An 18,780-nucleotide genomic window follows, 5' to 3' on the forward strand; every position below is an offset into this window, starting at 1 on the left:
AGTTCTCTGGTTTCCTTTTATCACCCTTTCCTTTATAAATTGGTATTATTATAGATTCCTTCCATTCTTTTGGTATTACACTATTATTTATGACATAGTCAAAGAGAAATTTTAAATAAGGCACTATGTACCACCCCATTGTCTTTAATACCTCCCCAGTAATTTAATCACTTCCTGCTGCTTTTCCTTGCTGAAGCAGTTGGATTTCTCTGAAAATATCTTCATTTGTGAATGAGAACCTTCTTGTTTCCCTCTGTGTCTCTCCCTCTCTATCTTCTGTTACGGTTTCCAACTCCTGACAATCATGTACTGAATCTCTGAATTCCCTACTAAATAGGTTTGCTTTTTCAGTATCTGTTAAATAGTGTTCACCCCCTTCTCCCACCATTGTAGGAATTTGGATTCCTTTTCCTTTTTGATTCCTGATATATGAATACAGCTTTTTTCATTTCCCTTTGTGGTCATTACCCTCTTGAAGTATGCCATTCATATAATTCTCTTTTGCTTCCTTTTTCACTCTATTCAGTTTCCTCATTAGCTGTTTTCTAGTTTCTCTACTCTCCCTACCCTCTTTGATTTTCCTGTTTACTATTCTACATTTTCTTTTTTAATTTTCTTATTTCCCTTGTATAATAAACAGGGTCTGAGGTCATTTTACCCTTCTTAACAGGTACAAATCTCTTCTCTCCTTCCCAGATGATTCCTTTAAATTTAGCCCAAAGTGTATCCACATTACTCCCTTCACTTATTCAACAACTGAATTGTGATTTAAGGTAAGTCCCAAATTCATCAACTTTAGTTTTTCTGTACAATTTCTTGTCTTGTGTAACCCTCTTATTAAGCCTTTTTGGTACGAGTCGTACATCCATTATTACAACCTTATGGTCTCCTGTTCCTTCAATTACCTCAGTTTTATCAACAATTTCCCATGGTTTAACCAAGAATATATCTAGTTAGTTATTGAGACGAGTCGGTTCTTGTACTACTTGTGTAAATCCTCCCTCCCAAATTAACTTATTTGCCAGTTTCTGTTCATGGGCTTCACTTGCAGCTCCATTCCATTCAACTTCAGGCAAATTTAGATCTCCCCCAATTATTACCATATCATTATTATTGTTTTTATGAGTATAATCTATTATTTTCTCAAATATTTCCATGTGTCTTTCCTCTCTTCCAGGCCTATATGTTCCTATAATTCCCACCTCCTTCATATTATCACAAACTAATTTTATCCCTAATATTTCATCCCTTTCATCGGTAAACCATTCATGTGAACAATAAGTTTCCTTCACCAGAATAAACACCCCGCCTCCCTTTTTATCTCCTCGGTCTCTACGATAAACTGTGTACCCTTCTGGAAATACTTCTCTATTACTCACCCCTTGTCTCAACCACGATTCCACTCCTATCACCACATCAGTCTCATAAGATTCCATCAATGTACCGAATTTTAATTGTTTATTTACTACACTTTGACAGTTTACCAAGAGCAATCTCAGACCCCCTTCCTCCCTAAAACTTGACTGTTGCAATTGGGTAACTTGAAAATCCATACTTTCCTGAGTTTCATTTTGTAGTTGACTGAGCCAGCTTGAAGTACAGCTGGCTCTTTCTTAGTTTTCCTGGTCAGTAATATAACTTAAGGGAGTTGCCTGTTTTACAGTACATATCTTAAGATTAATAAAATCTAGAACAATATTTGCTATCTTTCGTTTACCTGAATTGTTTAGATGGAGGCCATGTTTTGTATAACAGTATCTCTCAAAACTGCTGCATTCAATAACCTGAGTATTCCGAAAATGTTTACAAATTTTAACAGTATCGGTATGACCTTGTCCACTTCAATGTACACACGAGTCTCTACTCAAATCATGCCTGTGGGGCACGTTCACTACAAAGACGTTAGTGTGGGTCAGCTTCCCTAGTGTATGTTTAAGTTGTGATCTTACATTCTTGGCGTCGTCGTGAGCTACGTTGTTCGTCCCACCGCCGCTCCCGAAGTTTCTTGTTGCTTCTTCTACAAGCACTTGATCTTACTGAATTCCTTATTTGTTCGTAAGTCTAAGAGATCAGTCTTGTCCCGCATATGTACAAGTTCCTATTCCACTGAGCTCATCTTATTCTGGTTCTTCTGGCTAACTTCAGCCTAAGCCTCAATACTGAATCCCAATTGCTCATTATATACCTTCACTGTTTCTCGGTCTGCTGTTATCATTTTCTTCTCATCCTTCCCTTTTTCGGCTATTTTTTCTTCCATATCTTGTCTCAATTGCATTTCCATCTCCTTCGGTCGTCTGTTGAGCATTTGCAATCAGGCTACTTATTTCAGTTGACATAGGCTTGAAACGAGTCTCCGTGTCTTCACTCAATTTACCAATAGCACTCCGATTCTGTCCCATCTCGGTTCGAGCCTCATCCAAACTTGAAGTCATTTCTCCTAGCCGTCTGTCTATGTTTGCTGTGTTATCCGCCACCTTGCTTGCTAATTCCTCAACAAAGTCGCGTATCTTTTCTACCTGTGCTTGCACTTTGTTCTGTACCTCATCTAGCCGTTTCTCCAATCTCTCCATACCTTCTTTTACAACATTTTTGTACAGTGTCATTTTTTATCTCTAATTCACCTGTCGCCTGTTTTAATTGCGCGCTCAGTTCCTCACATAATTTCTCGCTATTATCCGCGACCTACTTAAATTGTTCCTCCCTTAATTCCTCTCCTAACTTTCCTACTACTGTGTCCATACGTCACACATTTTCTTCTGCTGCCAAGTCCATACATGCCAACAAATCGGCTAACGTCACTGCCATTACTATCTGTGTATAGAATACGATGGTGCGGCATGCTGTCTGTGGCTAATGGTTTGTACGTATCATCAAACCTCCATGTACTATAACTGAATTTAACATACAAGCTTCTATTACCTTACGTTAATCACATAAAACAAAACAATATGGCTCAGTAACTCGCCATCTACAAGCTTCCTACTGAACTAAATTTATGTTTGTCTAAAATCGCGATAACAACACATAAAATCAATCGCATCAAAATAATTTAGAAAAATTTACCAACTTTATAGCCCCAAATATATTATCCAAAATGTCTTAAGTTTCCTATATTTTTGGGCTCAAAGCTATGTGCTAGACAACAACACATGGCCATGTTCTTATTTCCGACTTGAGGCGATGTTGCCAATAAACAACTGCAAATGTCCGGCCTCTGGGTACAAGCTGTGGTCATTCCCAGACTTCGAACCTACATCCTAACATCTGCCCACAATAAAATTGGCCCTAAACAACAAAATGCCACACGTTGGGCCATCAATATGCACCATTTCCTGTCCTTAAATCGACTAATTCAGGGGGATGCTGTCCGAAAACTGGGCGTAAGAAAATCTCTAAATAAACTTATACTAATTAGTATATGGACAGGAGATATGGAGGCATATTTTGAAGTGAGAAATAAGGGGTAGAATGGATTTATTGTTCCAACACATAAATACGGTTCATACTAAATGAAAACCAAGACAAAGTTAGTAATATCATCCAAAATCGGTTCACAATTAGAATTAAAGAAGGTTCAACCTATTCAGTACGAAGTGTGTTGTACAAGGTGTTCAGAACATGTTATTTATTATTACTAGTACCGGTTTCGAGGCTTAATGGCGTCATCATCAGCTAGAAGTCACAAAGTGGGCAGGGTACATAACATAAAATTGTATACATGATACATGCATTGCAAAGTACAAATGATTGACTGTTTTTACATTAAGAGCTAGATGAATAATGAGTAAAATATGATGGCATAATATAACGCATAGAGGCGTTATAGTCTAGTTTTCCGTAACATCGAGTAAAGGGCCTTTGTTTATGTTCTTGAGAATTTCTAGTACAAATGATTGACTGTTTTTACATTAAGAGCTAGATGAATAATGAGTAAAATATGATGGCATAATATAACGCATAGAGGCGTTATAGTCTAGTTTTCCGTAATATCGAGTAAAGGGCCTTTGTTTATGTTCTTGGAGAATTTCTAGTTCTTGTTCTATGGTAGTGAAATTATGCTTTGAGTCATGTATGTGTTGGCCTATCCATGATGGCAAGTTCATATATTTATTATATGTTAAGTAAATGAAATACCTTTATTTAATTTCAGGGAAAATTACCATTGACTGCAATAACTGTCAGTAAATTGGAGGACGCAGAGTCGTATAAGAATGCATTCGAAATCTCAGGTAAGATTTATATTACAGTATTGACCTACATTACTTCAAACAAATGTCATTTTTGGTGTGTATTGACAATGTTGATTAGAAGGGGAGTAGACCACCTTTTCAGTACCATCAATATTCAGAAAAGAATTATTAGTGATCTAAGCCCACTAAGGAGTAGTTCCTCACTTTCGTTCCCATTATCTCTCGAGTCCTGCTAGTTGGTTTTCCTTTTTATTTCCTGTGAAAGGTTTGCAAGATTTATCAACGTTTGGTAGAGGAGACTACGAATTTTGGGGCTGTCTGAGACATCAGTATCAGGAATCTCTTTAATTCATTGAGCCACATGCTTCCAGTCTTGTAGCTTCTGATGAGTGAGAATTTGTCCATTCCCAACTTAAGTCAGTTGGTACAGTTCTGGGAGCACTCTTGGCCCCTCCGCAACATATAACAACTGGGGTCTGACAAAAATCTTGTAATGGCATATTTTGGCGTTCTTCGAAATGCACTTCTTGTTGTAATGGTATTGCGACAGTTGGTGTGCTGCGTTGAGATTGGCACATCTGTCCAAGATGGAGGTTCTGCCCTACCATTGGGGTGGAGCCATTAGCGAGATACGGGAATCAATTGACTTTTACAATCTTTCCATAGATGGTCGTCAAAGGGGCTTTCCTGCGGTGCTATCTTGTCATATGATATTTGTACTCCTGTCTTTGCCGCTGCCTCGTGTAGGCATTGAACAGCTACTGCAGCAACCATAGAGTTGTTAGTTAGGATTGCAACATCTTCTGCAAAGGCCAGGCTCCTGATCTCGATCTTCCGTATTCCGGTTCTCGTGATAACCGGTTTGATTCCGAGATTGCTCAGTGTATGTCCCCAAGTCTTTATGACTTTGTTGAGCACTAGATTGAAGCGAATAGGCAAGAGGCCACTTCCTTGTCTCACACCAGTTGTGATCTTGAATTTCCGAGACAATTCTCATCTGAATTTTAGTTTGGAGAAGCTGTCTGTTGTAATCCAGTCCTCATCCTTGGAACACAGAGAAGAGTGTGTGGCAGTCAATACAGTCATAAACCTTTGTGAAGTCGACGATGTGCACGCCCCTCGAGTGTTTTAATTGGAGAACAGTTGTGCTTGGTGCAGGACCGTCCTCCCCAAAATCCTCCCTGATGCTCACTAATAGTGTGATCACAATGGTTCTCCACATTGTCCTGCAGAATCCTAGACAGAACCTTGTAGCCTATTGGCAACAGTGATTTGGTCACCTTTCTTATGAAGTGGGTGTATTAAAGCTGTTTTCCAGTCATCAGGTATCCTGCCAATCTCCCAACAGTCAAGCAGGATCCAGTGTATGACCTCTGCGATCGTAGTTCCGCCAGTTTTAAGGGGTCCGCAATGATGCCATCTTCCCTGGGTGCCTTGTTATTCTTGAGGCAGTTCATGGTGGTAATTGTTTGCTGAGGGGTAGATGGTTCACATGGGACAAAGATATCTACTGGCCGTTGAACAACTGGTCAAAGCAATCTGCCAGAAGTTGCACGTTCTCATGCTTACAGGTAACTAACATCCTTTCTGGGTTCTTGAAGTCATGGCATGGTATGGTGGATTATACCCTGAGAGCTACTCTTTGAATGGCAGATAGAAGTTTCTGGTGTTGTACCATCTGAATTCTTCATCCAAGTTTTCTAGCCTCGACCATTCATAACATCCCTTCATGCACCTAATGGTCTTGCTTGACAGTTTTCTTACCTTTGTGAAATCCTCCCAGTCATCCTTTTTCTTAGTCAAAATCATTTACGACGGCAAGTCAGTAAGTATCTACAGTTTTGCTCTAATTGTCTTTAGGTTGGCTCTATGGCGTTGTTTGCTCAGCAGCCGCTAGATGGCACCGTTGTCTACGTGTGTGGTAGGTTTCAGCGTTATCAGATCAGTACAGTTGCGACGTAAAGATGGCCATTTACATCAAGGAGGAACAGTGTTCTGTAATCCGTTTCTTGTGATCTGAGGGTGTACTAGATGCAGAAATTCATAGAAGACTTTCAGCACAATACGGGGACAATGTTTTGCCACAGCGAAATGTTTACCAGTGGATTGAACAGTTCAATGATGGATGAGGAAAGATCCAGGTGTCCATCTGCAGCCGTAACTGATGCCAATATTGAACAAGTGCGTGGTATGATCCTGAATAACAGAGGAGTGTCTGTTGATGATGTGGCAACCATATGCTCATTAGCCATGGTTCTGAGACTGCAAAAAACGGATTACAGAACACTGTTCTTCCTTGCTGCAGACAGAGAGTCGCAACAGCACAAGCTGTACTGATCTGATAACGCTGAACGTAGACAATGCCATAGAGCCGACCTAAGACAGATACTTGTTGACTTGTACATTTACTGTAGATGTTTTGTCTGTACGTGAGAGACATCCTCAGCTGTTAACAAGATATACTGTAAAAATTGGTGCAAAAAAAATAAGCATGCACTTGATGAGAAAACACTGAAGTCTGTTATTCGGAGCCAATAGTTGACATCAATCACTAAAATGGGCCAATGTAGAGTGAAGTTGAAGCATGTCAAAAAACAATCATATGTTCCCCTGTACTAGCAGGAAAATTCCACTCCACTTGATATCGCTACCTCAACACTCTGTCTCGATTTAGAGAGGAGTTCCCCTGTTTTGCAGTCAAAAGTCAGAATTCTGTTATTATAGTACGGTAAAACTGTAACTCGTAAGTTATTGACAATTGATCACTATCAAAGGGTAGAGAAAGGTCCACCTGATTAGCTTAATGTTGTGTGCTATATAATTGGTCCTAGTTTCGACCCTACATACATTGGGGTCATCTTCAGCCATGATCTAATTGGAAACATACAACCAATAATAGGAAAACAATTTGGTATGTCTGAGTACGAAACATTGATGAAGTCTGACTACACATTTAAACTGTTGTGGTTGGTGTTGAACTATGTCAACATCTGGTCCTTATCTGTATAGTAAAGCCATTTCATTTATAAATTATGTCTTGCTGAATAGTAACATATATGTAGCTTGAAGGGGGCCTTTTGCTGAAGGCTGTGGTTACTATTAGATTGGAAACTTCTCTTAAAAGTTTGGTTTTGTCAAGGCGTTAAAGAGAAGCAGTCTGTGAAAGGAATTAACAATTGTTTTAAAAAAGATTATGGAAAATTTCTTAACCTTTTTGCTCTCAGCCTATATGCAGGGCGTTGCTCGAAGAAGCTCAAACTAATTTCTGTGATTTTCCAACAAAATTACAAAAAATCAACATGTAAACATTTTAACACTAATACAGGAAACTGTGAGTATTTCAAAAATGTATTATTATTGGTAAAGCCAAAAAAAATTTAAACTTTGAAAATAAATTATGCTTTTCAATGACAGAAATATCAGACATTATTGCATCTTTCTTCTTTACTCTTAGACCTGAAAGAAGGAACATTTAATTCTGAATAATTTGATATCAATATGATGTGTGTGCTGCAATTCGCTCATGAAGTATGACACACAGTTATTCATTGTACATGTGACAGTCCTCGCGGTCCGATGCACGGTGAGCAGCTGTGACTGTGTCACTTCCCACATAGCGGGAATCACTTTCGGCAAAAGAAGTTCATTATTACTGTCTAAATCATCTGAAAATACAAGGATATCGGCCTAATTCAGCTTTGAATATGGCCTTGCGATTATGATAAAAGGAAGATGCAAGCACGTGCAATGGCAGAGTTATGAGGAGGAGTAAAATTATAGTTCGCCAAGTACAGCAAACTCACGATTTACCAAGGAAACAAAATAAACTCTAAATAAAACTCATAGCAAGATCAAATTATTGTTTTCATAAGCCAACCAAAACAGATCCACGTAATAACAACTTCGAATAACCACAACATAAACATTCACGGTCAACAGACTTCATTTGTCGAAAATAATGTAGAGTAAAATGCAAATTCAATGCTTTAAGTTACTCCCATAATCAACTGTTACCATTTAGCAGCCACGCAAATGACCAGAATCCCCAAATAGGACAGAGCCGATGTATCGGTGCCATGAGCTTTCTCGTCATATCGGCGCGCTTAGTGTGAAAGGGTTAATAAGGTGATATTAGAGAATGCAGGTGACTCACATCAGCTCGAGTTGTTCTGCGGAGCGCTGAGTGGTGGACGGGTTGAGGGGAGTACGTAGGTTATACGTCCTTGTTGCAGTGTTAATTATCTCTTCAATTAAGATATTGATACTTTCGGAAATCTCGTTCAAATAACCATTCACTGATACATGCAAAGGTTATAAAATGATTGATGTAATGATCCTGCGTATGGAAAGAAATGCATGGAAAACAGTGACAAATCAATTCAATGCTTTGAGCGGTGGTAAATGAGATATCTATTGCACGTACATCAAGTATGGGGATTTTGAATCTGCCATTATCTGTATGTTGAGTGTGACGAGTTTGGGAAGCTTAGACTGCTCCCTGCATGTTGTCCCGGTCCCCTAAATGACCAGGTTTGGGCCGAAGCTAATTCGTCTGTCTCGTGTGTTTCCATCATTGTAAGTTGGTGGTTGATTTCAGCCCAGGGTGAGAGGGTCGCTCTCATCATAAGGGTTGTTAGTCTATATAGGCACCAGGGATTTAGCCGTGGCAGTTGTTACCAGCCTGACATTGGATGAGCCCCTGAACATGGGTACAGACGCTTCAGATTAGACACTGCTGTTAAAAACAGGAACAGATATCTTTTACTGTCAATTAGTCCTGAGCGCTGGGCTGTCTCTTCCGCCACCAGAGTCAGTCTTCTCGACAATAGTGCTGTTGAGGTCGTCACTCTTTATCTTGAGCTTTGCTCTCCATATTTATGTCCCCAGGAGAGAGGGTGCTACAGCATTATAAAACTCGAACTAGATCTGTATGTCCTATTGGATACTAAGAATAGGCCTGCACAAGTGCGGGGGCCTCCTGTATGGATCAGGTTATTTTTATTAAACTTTTTAACTTTACAGTTAACTTATAGTCTTGTAAGAGTGACTTTATCTCAGCATAGGCTAGCTTCGAGCTTGATGTCTGATCTAAGATATCGGTTGTTATTTTATTGCAATCATCCCCTTCACTTCTCCATTCATGGAGAAATTGCAGTATTTTATATCTGTTCATTTTAAACCCATTTCTTTCCATGATTCATTTTAATTTTAATTTTCCTTTTTCATGAGATTGGAAATCCAACTAAGGAGAGACTTTATCAAGGTTTGACTGATAAATAATTTTCGTTGCTTGTTTAAAGAGTCTGAAGGTAGTGAGTGATAATTAGAAATGGAAGACAGTAAGTATTTGTTAAAAAACAGCACTGGCCTCCCTTCTTTCTTCTTGGTGTTGACAACATTTGATCCTGGGAAGTCAGAAACAAGCATAAAGAATAAATTTTCTGCCAGGTATTTTTTAGTCAGTCATCACCATCACATTCATTGTCCCTGTCACTGTCTTGTGTGCCATCGAGATTGAACACTTTTTAAACATGCACAGTCAACAATTTTTCATATTATGTTTGGAGACAATGCCAGAATTTCAAAAGGTAGCAGGCACAGTGGAACACCAATGCATGGCTCCTGCAATGCAGTTTTGCTGGTGTTTTAGGCACACTCGCAGGAGGCAGTAGATTAGTTAACCTCCATATCTGAGACAAGGTACAAACCTGTTCATGCTGATTTCACGCACCACATTTTCGATCTATATTCAGACAAAATCGAATTGGATTGTGCTAAAGAAAAACGCTTTCTTCTGCCACTGCCATCTGGATTCACACTGTTGATAACTCTTGTGAGACTTCTTCTCAGAATTCTCAGGAAAAGTTTGAAGAAACTCAAGAATTTTTACACGTTGTTAACTAACAACTCGTTGGTTAAGAGCTGTTGATGAAACTGGACCTGAATCTACACGATAGCAAAAACGTAGTTTATAGCAGCTTCTGACACTACTGCGCTGGCTGATTCCTGGCCAAGGGGACATTTTTTGAACCAAGGAAAAAGTTAGCTTACAGTTGGGTAAATATGGTAGCTGTTTAACAGCTCCTACTGTCTAATTCCTTGTTAGATTTAGTATTGTTTTATAATTGCATGGTATGTTAATATCAGATTGTGTGACCAGCTGAGGATTGCCTAAGTAAGGTCGAAACTGGTCCTGTAGATTTAATAAGATAAAGTATTGATTAAGTGGAAGCCTCCTTTTCATTGTAATTGAGCTCCTACTGTGTCGACAGATTGGATTTTGTTGTGCATACTTTTCAGATAGAACTAATATTTTAAAGTACATCTCCATTTTTATTCCTCTTATTGTAGAAATGCTTGGAACATGTACATACAGCTAATAGATAAATTTTATTTTTCCCATTTTTAGCCTAGTGCTGTATCGTCAACGGACAGACAACCTTTTTGTACTTAATCCAAGGTAAAAGTGAAGTACAAGTGAACTGTCAAAATTATAATTTTTTTGTTTTGTTTTTCAGGGCCGATGATCGAACGCATTGTGGCAATGTGTCAGACTCGGGACGATCAGCAAACCTGGGTGGACCATCTGAAACAGCAGATTCGTGTCATGCGAAAGTCCTCCGTGTCGTCCCCTCCGCCTGCATCGCCACCCGCCAGCAAGCCGCAACCTCTCCCACCTCCACATGTAAGTCTGCCCGCCACATCACCTTATGCCCGTCTTGCTGCTCATTTTGCTTCACTGGTCAAGCAGGGGATTATCACACGCAAAGTGCTCAAACGTTTGCTTTATTCTCAATTCAGCGACATGAAAGTGAACATTTTAGGGGTAAAAATTCGTCGTAGTCACAAAGTGGAATACGTAATCTTTCCTCAGCGTGTCAGTGTGGGTACCAGTCCGGTCCACACGTGGATAGGTTCCAGCAGTACAGAGAGCCTCTCAAAGACAAGGCGGGACACATTAACTAGGCAGAACGCTGTGGATGAGAGTTGTGGTAGTTGTGCCAGCAATCCATTTGGTTTCATTCATTATTATAGTTCGTCTAATACTGGAAGTGTAGGTAGCGTTGTTATAGAGTCAGGCCAGTCTAGTTTTGAAAAGACATCTGCACATAGGTCTTTTTCGTGCACTGTATGTGAGGATCTAGCACACATAGATGAAGACGTCTGTTCAGGTATGAAATCAAAACCTGAGCACAAAGGGCCATGTCGCCAGATTCGACAAAGCTTGCCTTGTATGTTGCATTCAAAACACTTCAGCTCGCCAGTATCATCATCTGTTTGTTTTTTTCCCACAAGCCACAATCAAGAAGTTAGTACCAAGGATTTGCCTCAGGAACAATACTCTCCAACAACTACTCATTCCTCCAGTCTTGATTTACCTGCCAAAATGATTCCTGTTCCCACGGCAATGATGGCTGAAATTCTGTATAATCCTGATTTGTACTCGAAGGTGAAACATCAGGAAAGTGGTGGCAGTGGCAAGAGTGTGGAAAGTGTGGACACTGTGCACGACTTACCAATGTGTCGTAGCAATGACTGTGAGTTGTTAAAAAAGCAGACTAATTCAGACACTGGAGTTCGCCGTAGTCCAAAGTCAAAGCGATGCTATAGTTACCAATATATAAATATTACTACGAACAAGCCAAAGGATAGCTCATGTTGTCAGTATTGTAGAGACATCCCTTGTAGCTCTCGTTCATCTGATTCAGGTCTGGCAGACATCGCAGGTAACAGCTCTGCAATGGCCTCCCCAGATTTATCTGGCTTACGCCCTCGCATATCGCACTTCTCCATCCCGGCTCATTCTTTCACACCTCGGGAAAGTAGCGAGTTAGACTATGAGGCTCAGTGTGTGTGCACTTCACCGTTCGGTTCGACACCACGTACTTCTGCTCAACCTTCCCTTATGTCTGAAAAGATCTTTGTGGATTCCACTGAATCTGCAAGTCCATCAGTAACATCATCGTGCCTGGATGCCAGTCCGGTGACCACTCCGCAGAGTTCAACGTCTGGTATCTACCGTTCCGGGATGTATGCTCATTGGTGGCTGAAGACTAAACTCCCACTCTCTGCTCTGAGGATTGAAGCATCGCCACCCACAGGCAAGGCTCTCTTGTTGATGTTTAGACCCGCAGCAATGGTTTCTACACTCTTCACCCTCTCTGTTGTATATTCCATCTGTTATAAATATGTCGCATTAATCCACCAGTTTTATTGGCTGAATTGAGTTCTGTGTGGACTTGACAACAATTAACAATAATTCTTTAAAAGAGTTCACTCCAACTTTTGAATACAAATTGGACTATCCACTTAAATATTCATTAATAAGATGTCTTTCATAATTCGTAGAATTTGTTTTACGTTGCACCGACACAGATGGGTCTTATGGTGATGATGGGATAGGAAAGGCCTAGGAATAGGAAGGAAGTGATCATGGCCTTAAGTAAGGTACAGTCCCAGCATTTGCCTGGTGTGAAAATGGGAAATCATGGAAAACCATCTTCAGGGCTGCTGACAGTGGGACTCGAACCCACTATCTCCTGGATGCAAGTTCACAGCTGTGTGCCCCTAACCGCACGACCAACTCGCATGGTCTTTCATAATTCAGTATCTGAGGATGACCCAACAAGGGTCGAAACATGTACTAGTTTAAGTTGATAGTCCAATTTGTATTGGAAAGGTGGAGGAGTATAAATAAATTGTTTAAAAAAAGTTATTGTTGTATGTAACTCATTGAATGTTCATTTCAAAATAAGGAAAGAGAGCACTTTTTCAGCTGCAGCTTTCAAAAAAATTATTCTTTCTCATAGATTATTTTTACCTTAAATATAGTGAAGGATTGAATAAAATCCTTACCGTAATAGGAGGCCTGTTCAAAAATGAACTATACATGGAAAAGAAGTGCAGTTAGCTTTGTACTACCCTGCTGTAGTAATACAGTCTGAGTGATCATGCTGTGATTTCAGTTTGATCTCTTCAATTGACTGTAACTGTTCTTCTTTCTGGGCGAACCGGGACTAGATCAAGTAAATAGGGAGGACAGAAACAGCCCTTTCACAATTATAAGCTCTGAATTTCATTTTTGTTCCGTATTGAAGGGCAATCATAAGAAACCTTTTCAGTACAATATATCAATACATCAGTCTTGAGACTACTTTCAGCCATCTTCAGCCAGATCATGTGATAACTAAAACATATGTATATAAGATAAAGACAGTGTTGCAGGAATAATTATAACATTAAAATATATTCTTCCTCTTCCTCCTCCTCCTTTTCTTCTCCTTCTTCTTTTATGACCGCATAGGATCGCTGTAGTCAGTTCATCGTTGAGGTCTCTTTGAAGGTATTGTTCAGGCTTTGCGATCCTCCCAGTACTTCTTCAGACGCTCTGATCTTCGTGCCCTTTCCTCGGTTAAAAATGTGCGTGTTGTTGGTTTGTTTCGTGTAAGGGTAAAGCGGAGGTTTGTATTCTTAAGTTTTGTATTCAATTTTATCTTATTTGTGGTGTCTTCTGTTGTAAGGCCTATTTCCTTCAGATCCTCTCGTACTTCTCTGATCCATTTATACCCTGTTGTGGTATTTTTTGAGATGAGATTGTATTGTACTAGTTGTTTCAGAAGTCTCGAATCCTGCATCCTCATGATATGTCCAATAATCCCAGTCTCCTCTCACGCATAGTATCGGTAATGGGTACCAGCTCTTTGTATATGACTTTGTTAGGTATTATCCGCCACTTATTTAAAGTTAAAAACTTCATAACTGATCCGTATTGAACAAATAGTAACAATGTTAAAAAAGGAAAAATGTTCCACCTTTTCAATACCATAACACTGTTGCATGAATCAATATAGCAACATATTTAATTTATTAAGGGACCGGTTTCGACATCTGTCCATGTCATCATCAGCCTACACACAAAAAATGGCAAGAAGTTAACAAAATGGTAGCACTTATGACACTTTTCTTGAATTAAAAATGTGAAAAAGTGTTTCTGGTTGTGATCTTCTTGACATAATATGATGTCTTTAAATAGAGTTGGGACCTCAGGCAAGGAAATAAATCTGCAAATTAGGAATGAATAAATTTTGCAGTTGATCACAATCTTGTAATTTATTTATTACTCTGTACAGAATAACATCATCTGCAAAAAGCCTTATCTCTGATTCCACTTCTTTACCATATCATTGATATATATATATATATATATATATATATATAAGAAAACATAAAGGTCCAATAATACTGCCTTAAGGAATTCCCCTCTTAATTATTACAGGGACAGATAAAACTTCGCTTACTCTAATTCTCTGAGTTCTATTTTCTAGCAACATAGCCACCCATTCCGTCACTCTTTTGTCAAGTTCAATTGCAATCATTTTTGCCAGTAGTCTCCCATGGTCTACCCTATCAAATGCATAGATAAGTCAATCACGATACAGTCCAATTGAACTCCTGAATTCAGGATATCTGCTATATCTTGCTGGAATCCTCCAAGTTCAGCTTCAGTGGAATAACCTTTCCGAAACCCCAACTGCCTTTTATCGAACCAGTTATTAATTTAGCAAACATGTCTAATATATTCAGAAAGAATGCTTTCCCAAAGCTTGATAATGATGATGATGATGCTTGTTGTTTAAAGGGGCCTAACATCTAAGTCATCGGCCCCTTTCCCAAAGCTTACATGCAATGCATGTCGAACTGACTGACCAATAATTTTCAGCTTTATGTCTTATCACCCTTTCCTTTATACACAAGCGCTACTATAGCAACTCCATTCATTTGGAAATAGCTCCTTCATGCAAACAATAATTATGTAAGTACTTTAATTATGGTACTATATCCCAACACATTGTCTTTAGTATATCTTATCAATTCCAGCCGCTTTTCTAGTTTTCAACTTTTGTATCTTACTGTAAATGTCATCGTTGTCATAAGTAAATTTTAATACTTCTTTAGTATTAGTCACCTCCTCTATCTGGACCTTATCCTTGTAACCAACAATCTTTACATACTGCTGACTGAATACTTCTGCCTTTTGAGGATCCTTGCATACACACTCCCCTTCTTCATTAATGATTCCTCGAATATCCTTCTTGGAACCTGTTTCTGCCTTAAAGTACCTATACGTACTCTTCCATTTTTCACTAAAATTTGTATGACTGCCAATTATGCTTGCCATCATGTTATCCTTAGCTGACTTCTTTGCTAGATTCAATTTCCTAGTAAGTTCCTTCAATTTCTCCTTACTTCCACAGCCATTTAACTCTATTTCTTTCCAACCTGCATCTCCTTCTTAGTGTCTTTACTTCTCTGTTATAATAAAATGGATCTTGACCATTCCTTACCACCTTTAAAGGTCCAAACCTATTTTCACATTCCTCAACAATTGCTTTAAACCCACCCCAGAGTCTGTTTACATTTCTATTTACCGTTTTCCACCGATCATAGTTACTTTTTTTAAACTCCCTCATGCCTGTTTTATCAGCCATATGGTACTGCCTAATAGTCCTAATTTTAATACCTTCCTTTTTTTCACATTTATTTTTAACTACGACAAAAACTTCTTCGTGATCACTAATACCATCTATTACTTCGGTTTCTCTATAGAGCTCATCTGGTTTTATCAGCACCACATCCAGAATATTCTTCCCTCTACTTGGTTCCTTCACTTTCTGAATCAGATGCCCTTCCCATATTAACTTATTTGCCATTTGTTGGTCATGCTTCCTGTCGTTTGCATTACCTTCCCAGTTGACATTTGGTAAATTGAGATCACCCGCTACAATCACGTTCCTTTCCTTATCGTTTCCCACATAGCTGATTATCTTATCAAATAATTCTGAATCAGCATCTGCACTACCCTTTCCCAGTCTGTACACTCCAAAGACATCAAGTTGCCTATTATCTTTAGAGATGAGCCTTACACCTAGAATTTCATGTTTGTCATCTTTAACTTTTTCGTAACTTACAAATTCTTCTTTCACCAGAATGAATACTTCCCCTCCTACCATTCCTATCCTGTCTCTACGATACACAATCCAGTTCTGTGAGAAAATTTTTGCATCCATTATATAATTTCTCAGCCATGATTCAACTCCTATTACAATATCCAGTAAGTATATATCTATTAAATTACTTAATTCTATCCCTTTCTTTACAATACTTCTAAAGCTGAGCACTAACATTTTTATGTCATCCCTACTTGATTTCCCGCTTTCTAGGCCACCCAGTTTTCCTGAATGTACCTCCCTATAACCCTTCTAAACATATTTCCTAACTTATATGTACCACTGCGGTTTAAGTGAAGGCCATCTGAGCGCAGATCGCAATCTCCAACCCACCCATTACCGGGCGAGTTGGCCGTGCGCGTAGAGGCGCGCGGCTGTGAGCTTGCATCCGGGAGATAGTAGGTTCGAATCCCACTATCGGCAGCCCTGAAGATGGTTTTCCGTGGTTTCCCATTTTCACACCAGGCAAATGCTGGGGCTGTACCTTAATTAAGGCCACGGCCGCTTCCTTCCAACTCCTAGGCCTTTCCTATCCCATCGTCGCCATAAGACCTATCTGTGTCGGTGCGACGTAAAGCCCCTAGCAACCCACCCATTAGGATCTAGAAATCTCACTCCCAGTTTCCCACATAGCCACTCCGTAATCTCATTTAAATCCCCAATCACCTTCCAGTCAGTATCCCTCCTACACAGTATTCCACTGATAACAATCTCTGCTTCCTTAAACTTCACCCATGCTGCATTTACCAGATCCCACACATCCCCAACTATGGTGGCACTTATACCTGCTTGTTTTACGTTGTTAGTGTTTGTTGTTGGGTATTCAGCCCAAAGGCTGGTTTGATCCTCCACAGCTATACCAACAGCTGTCGATGACCTAGTCATCACCAAAGAGGTGTACTATGGAAATTAGGAGTGTGGTAGTTTCCCGTCTTTTCCCGTTAGTACAAACGTGAAACACTACCACCTTCTCCTTTCCCTCCTCCTCCTATTCTACTTTCCTCAAAATCTGCCTTAACCTAATTCCTGGATAACACTCTATCCTGGTTCCCTTTCCTCCACACACTTTTCCCACATGTCTAACTATGGAATCCCCCATGACCAGAGCCTCAGCCCTACCCACCTCATTTGATCCCCTCCCCTCGTGGTCAGTCTTATCTTTCCTGACAGCTGCAGAATCTACTTCCTCCTCCTTTTTCTCCATCCCATGACCCTGTTCCACCTGTCTTTCCCTATTCACTACTCCATATTTCCCTTTTCTACCTTTTCCCTTTCTCCTACTTCCACACTTCTTAGCAACAGTTCCCTCTTCCTCGTCTTCCCTCAGTTGTTCTACCTGCAGTGACTCGTACCAATTTCTCACAGACACCTGTTCTGAATTCTGATCCTGAATGGAGCCCTTAGCCTGCAATCTCTTTCCCCTTAAAACATTAGACCACCTGTCTTTTACAATTCCCCCATTTCCTTCCCATCCCTCTTTTACACCTACTGTATCCTGTAGATTGTTTGAGGGAGGCCTACTTTCCTTCCTGTCCTCTGAGAGAATCCTAATTATCTCCCTCAAACTCTCCAACTCCTCCCTCATACTCCTTAATGCCTGGCCACACCCACAGTTCCTACATGTGCACTCCTTAGCCATTCTTTACTGAATAATGAAAAGAAAAGTAAAAGTAAGATAACTTATTCTGGGCAAAATAAAAATTATTATTATTATTCTCATGTCAGATACATCAAAAAAAAAAAACAGTTTCAATAATTTCAAGTAACATTTAAATAATCTTGGACCAATACAACGCTACTTCAAGTCCTCTCTTCGTAGCTCGATGCAGGTCATCTTGCGTGCACAAAGATGGACACAGCGGACACTGAAGCATATGCTGAATGGTTTGATCTTCTCCGCAGTCACACTTGGTGTTGTCGCCATTGATGAAGCCCCATCTTGCCAAATTAACTTTGGACCTTCCCACTCCTGATCTCAACCTATTGAGAGATTTCCAGATTGTCCAGCTCTCATTGCAACCGGGTGGCAAACGTTCCTCAACCGCCATCTGCTCAGAGCCTTGGGGGATCTTAGTCTTCCATAGCTGTATCCTTGCCTTCTCAGCTGGTACTATAAGTTCCTGAGATGTTCGTAGGAAGCTCTTCCTAGATTTCAGTCTCTGTACTGGAAGCTCATGTCCATGCAGTAGATGAGTACTTTCATGCTTAACCTTTGTCCTTTCCTTATTTGTAGCTACTTCTCTTCGCACACCGGGTGGTGCTATCCCTGCAAGACGATAGAGTTTTTCAGTTGGAGTAGAGTTTAGACAACCTGTAACAAGTCTGCAGGTCTCATTAAGTGCTATGTTTACCTGTCTGGCATGAGATGAATTGTACCAAACAGGGCAGGCATATTCCACTGCAGAATAACATAAGTGCCGTGGCGGAAGCACGAATAGTTTTTGGTTGACTGCCCCATTCTGATCCTGATAATTTACGTAGAAGATGATTCCTGGTGGAAACTTTAAGTTTAGTGTTCATGCAGTGTTTCTTGAATGTAAGAGCTCTATCAAGCGTCACTCCTAGGTATTTTGGAGTTTCAC

At 39.8% G+C, this 18,780-nt stretch overlaps 2 protein-coding genes across 6 annotated transcripts in view; both read left to right on the plus strand.

Moving 5' to 3' along the window:
• Positions 1 to 18,780, plus strand: part of LOC136877191 (rho guanine nucleotide exchange factor 7) — a 502,530-nt gene that overhangs the window by 207,359 nt on the left and 276,391 nt on the right. For all 5 annotated transcript variants that reach the window (XM_067151001.2, XM_067151005.2, XM_067151004.2 and 2 more), the window contains 2 exons: positions 4,151 to 4,229; positions 10,709 to 10,875. In XM_067151001.2, the coding sequence (XP_067007102.2) occupies positions 4,151 to 4,229; positions 10,709 to 10,875 (246 nt within the window). The remainder of the gene's footprint in view (positions 1 to 4,150; positions 4,230 to 10,708; positions 10,876 to 18,780) is intronic.
• LOC137501469 (uncharacterized) lies at positions 10,903 to 12,417 on the plus strand. The gene has a single exon (XM_068228496.1). It carries the CDS (start codon positions 10,996 to 10,998, stop codon positions 12,415 to 12,417), a length of 1,422 nt encoding a protein of 473 aa, XP_068084597.1. The 5' UTR covers positions 10,903 to 10,995.

Source organism: Anabrus simplex, chromosome 7, assembly GCF_040414725.1.
Source record: "Anabrus simplex isolate iqAnaSimp1 chromosome 7, ASM4041472v1, whole genome shotgun sequence".
NCBI lineage: Eukaryota > Metazoa > Arthropoda > Insecta > Orthoptera > Tettigoniidae > Anabrus > Anabrus simplex.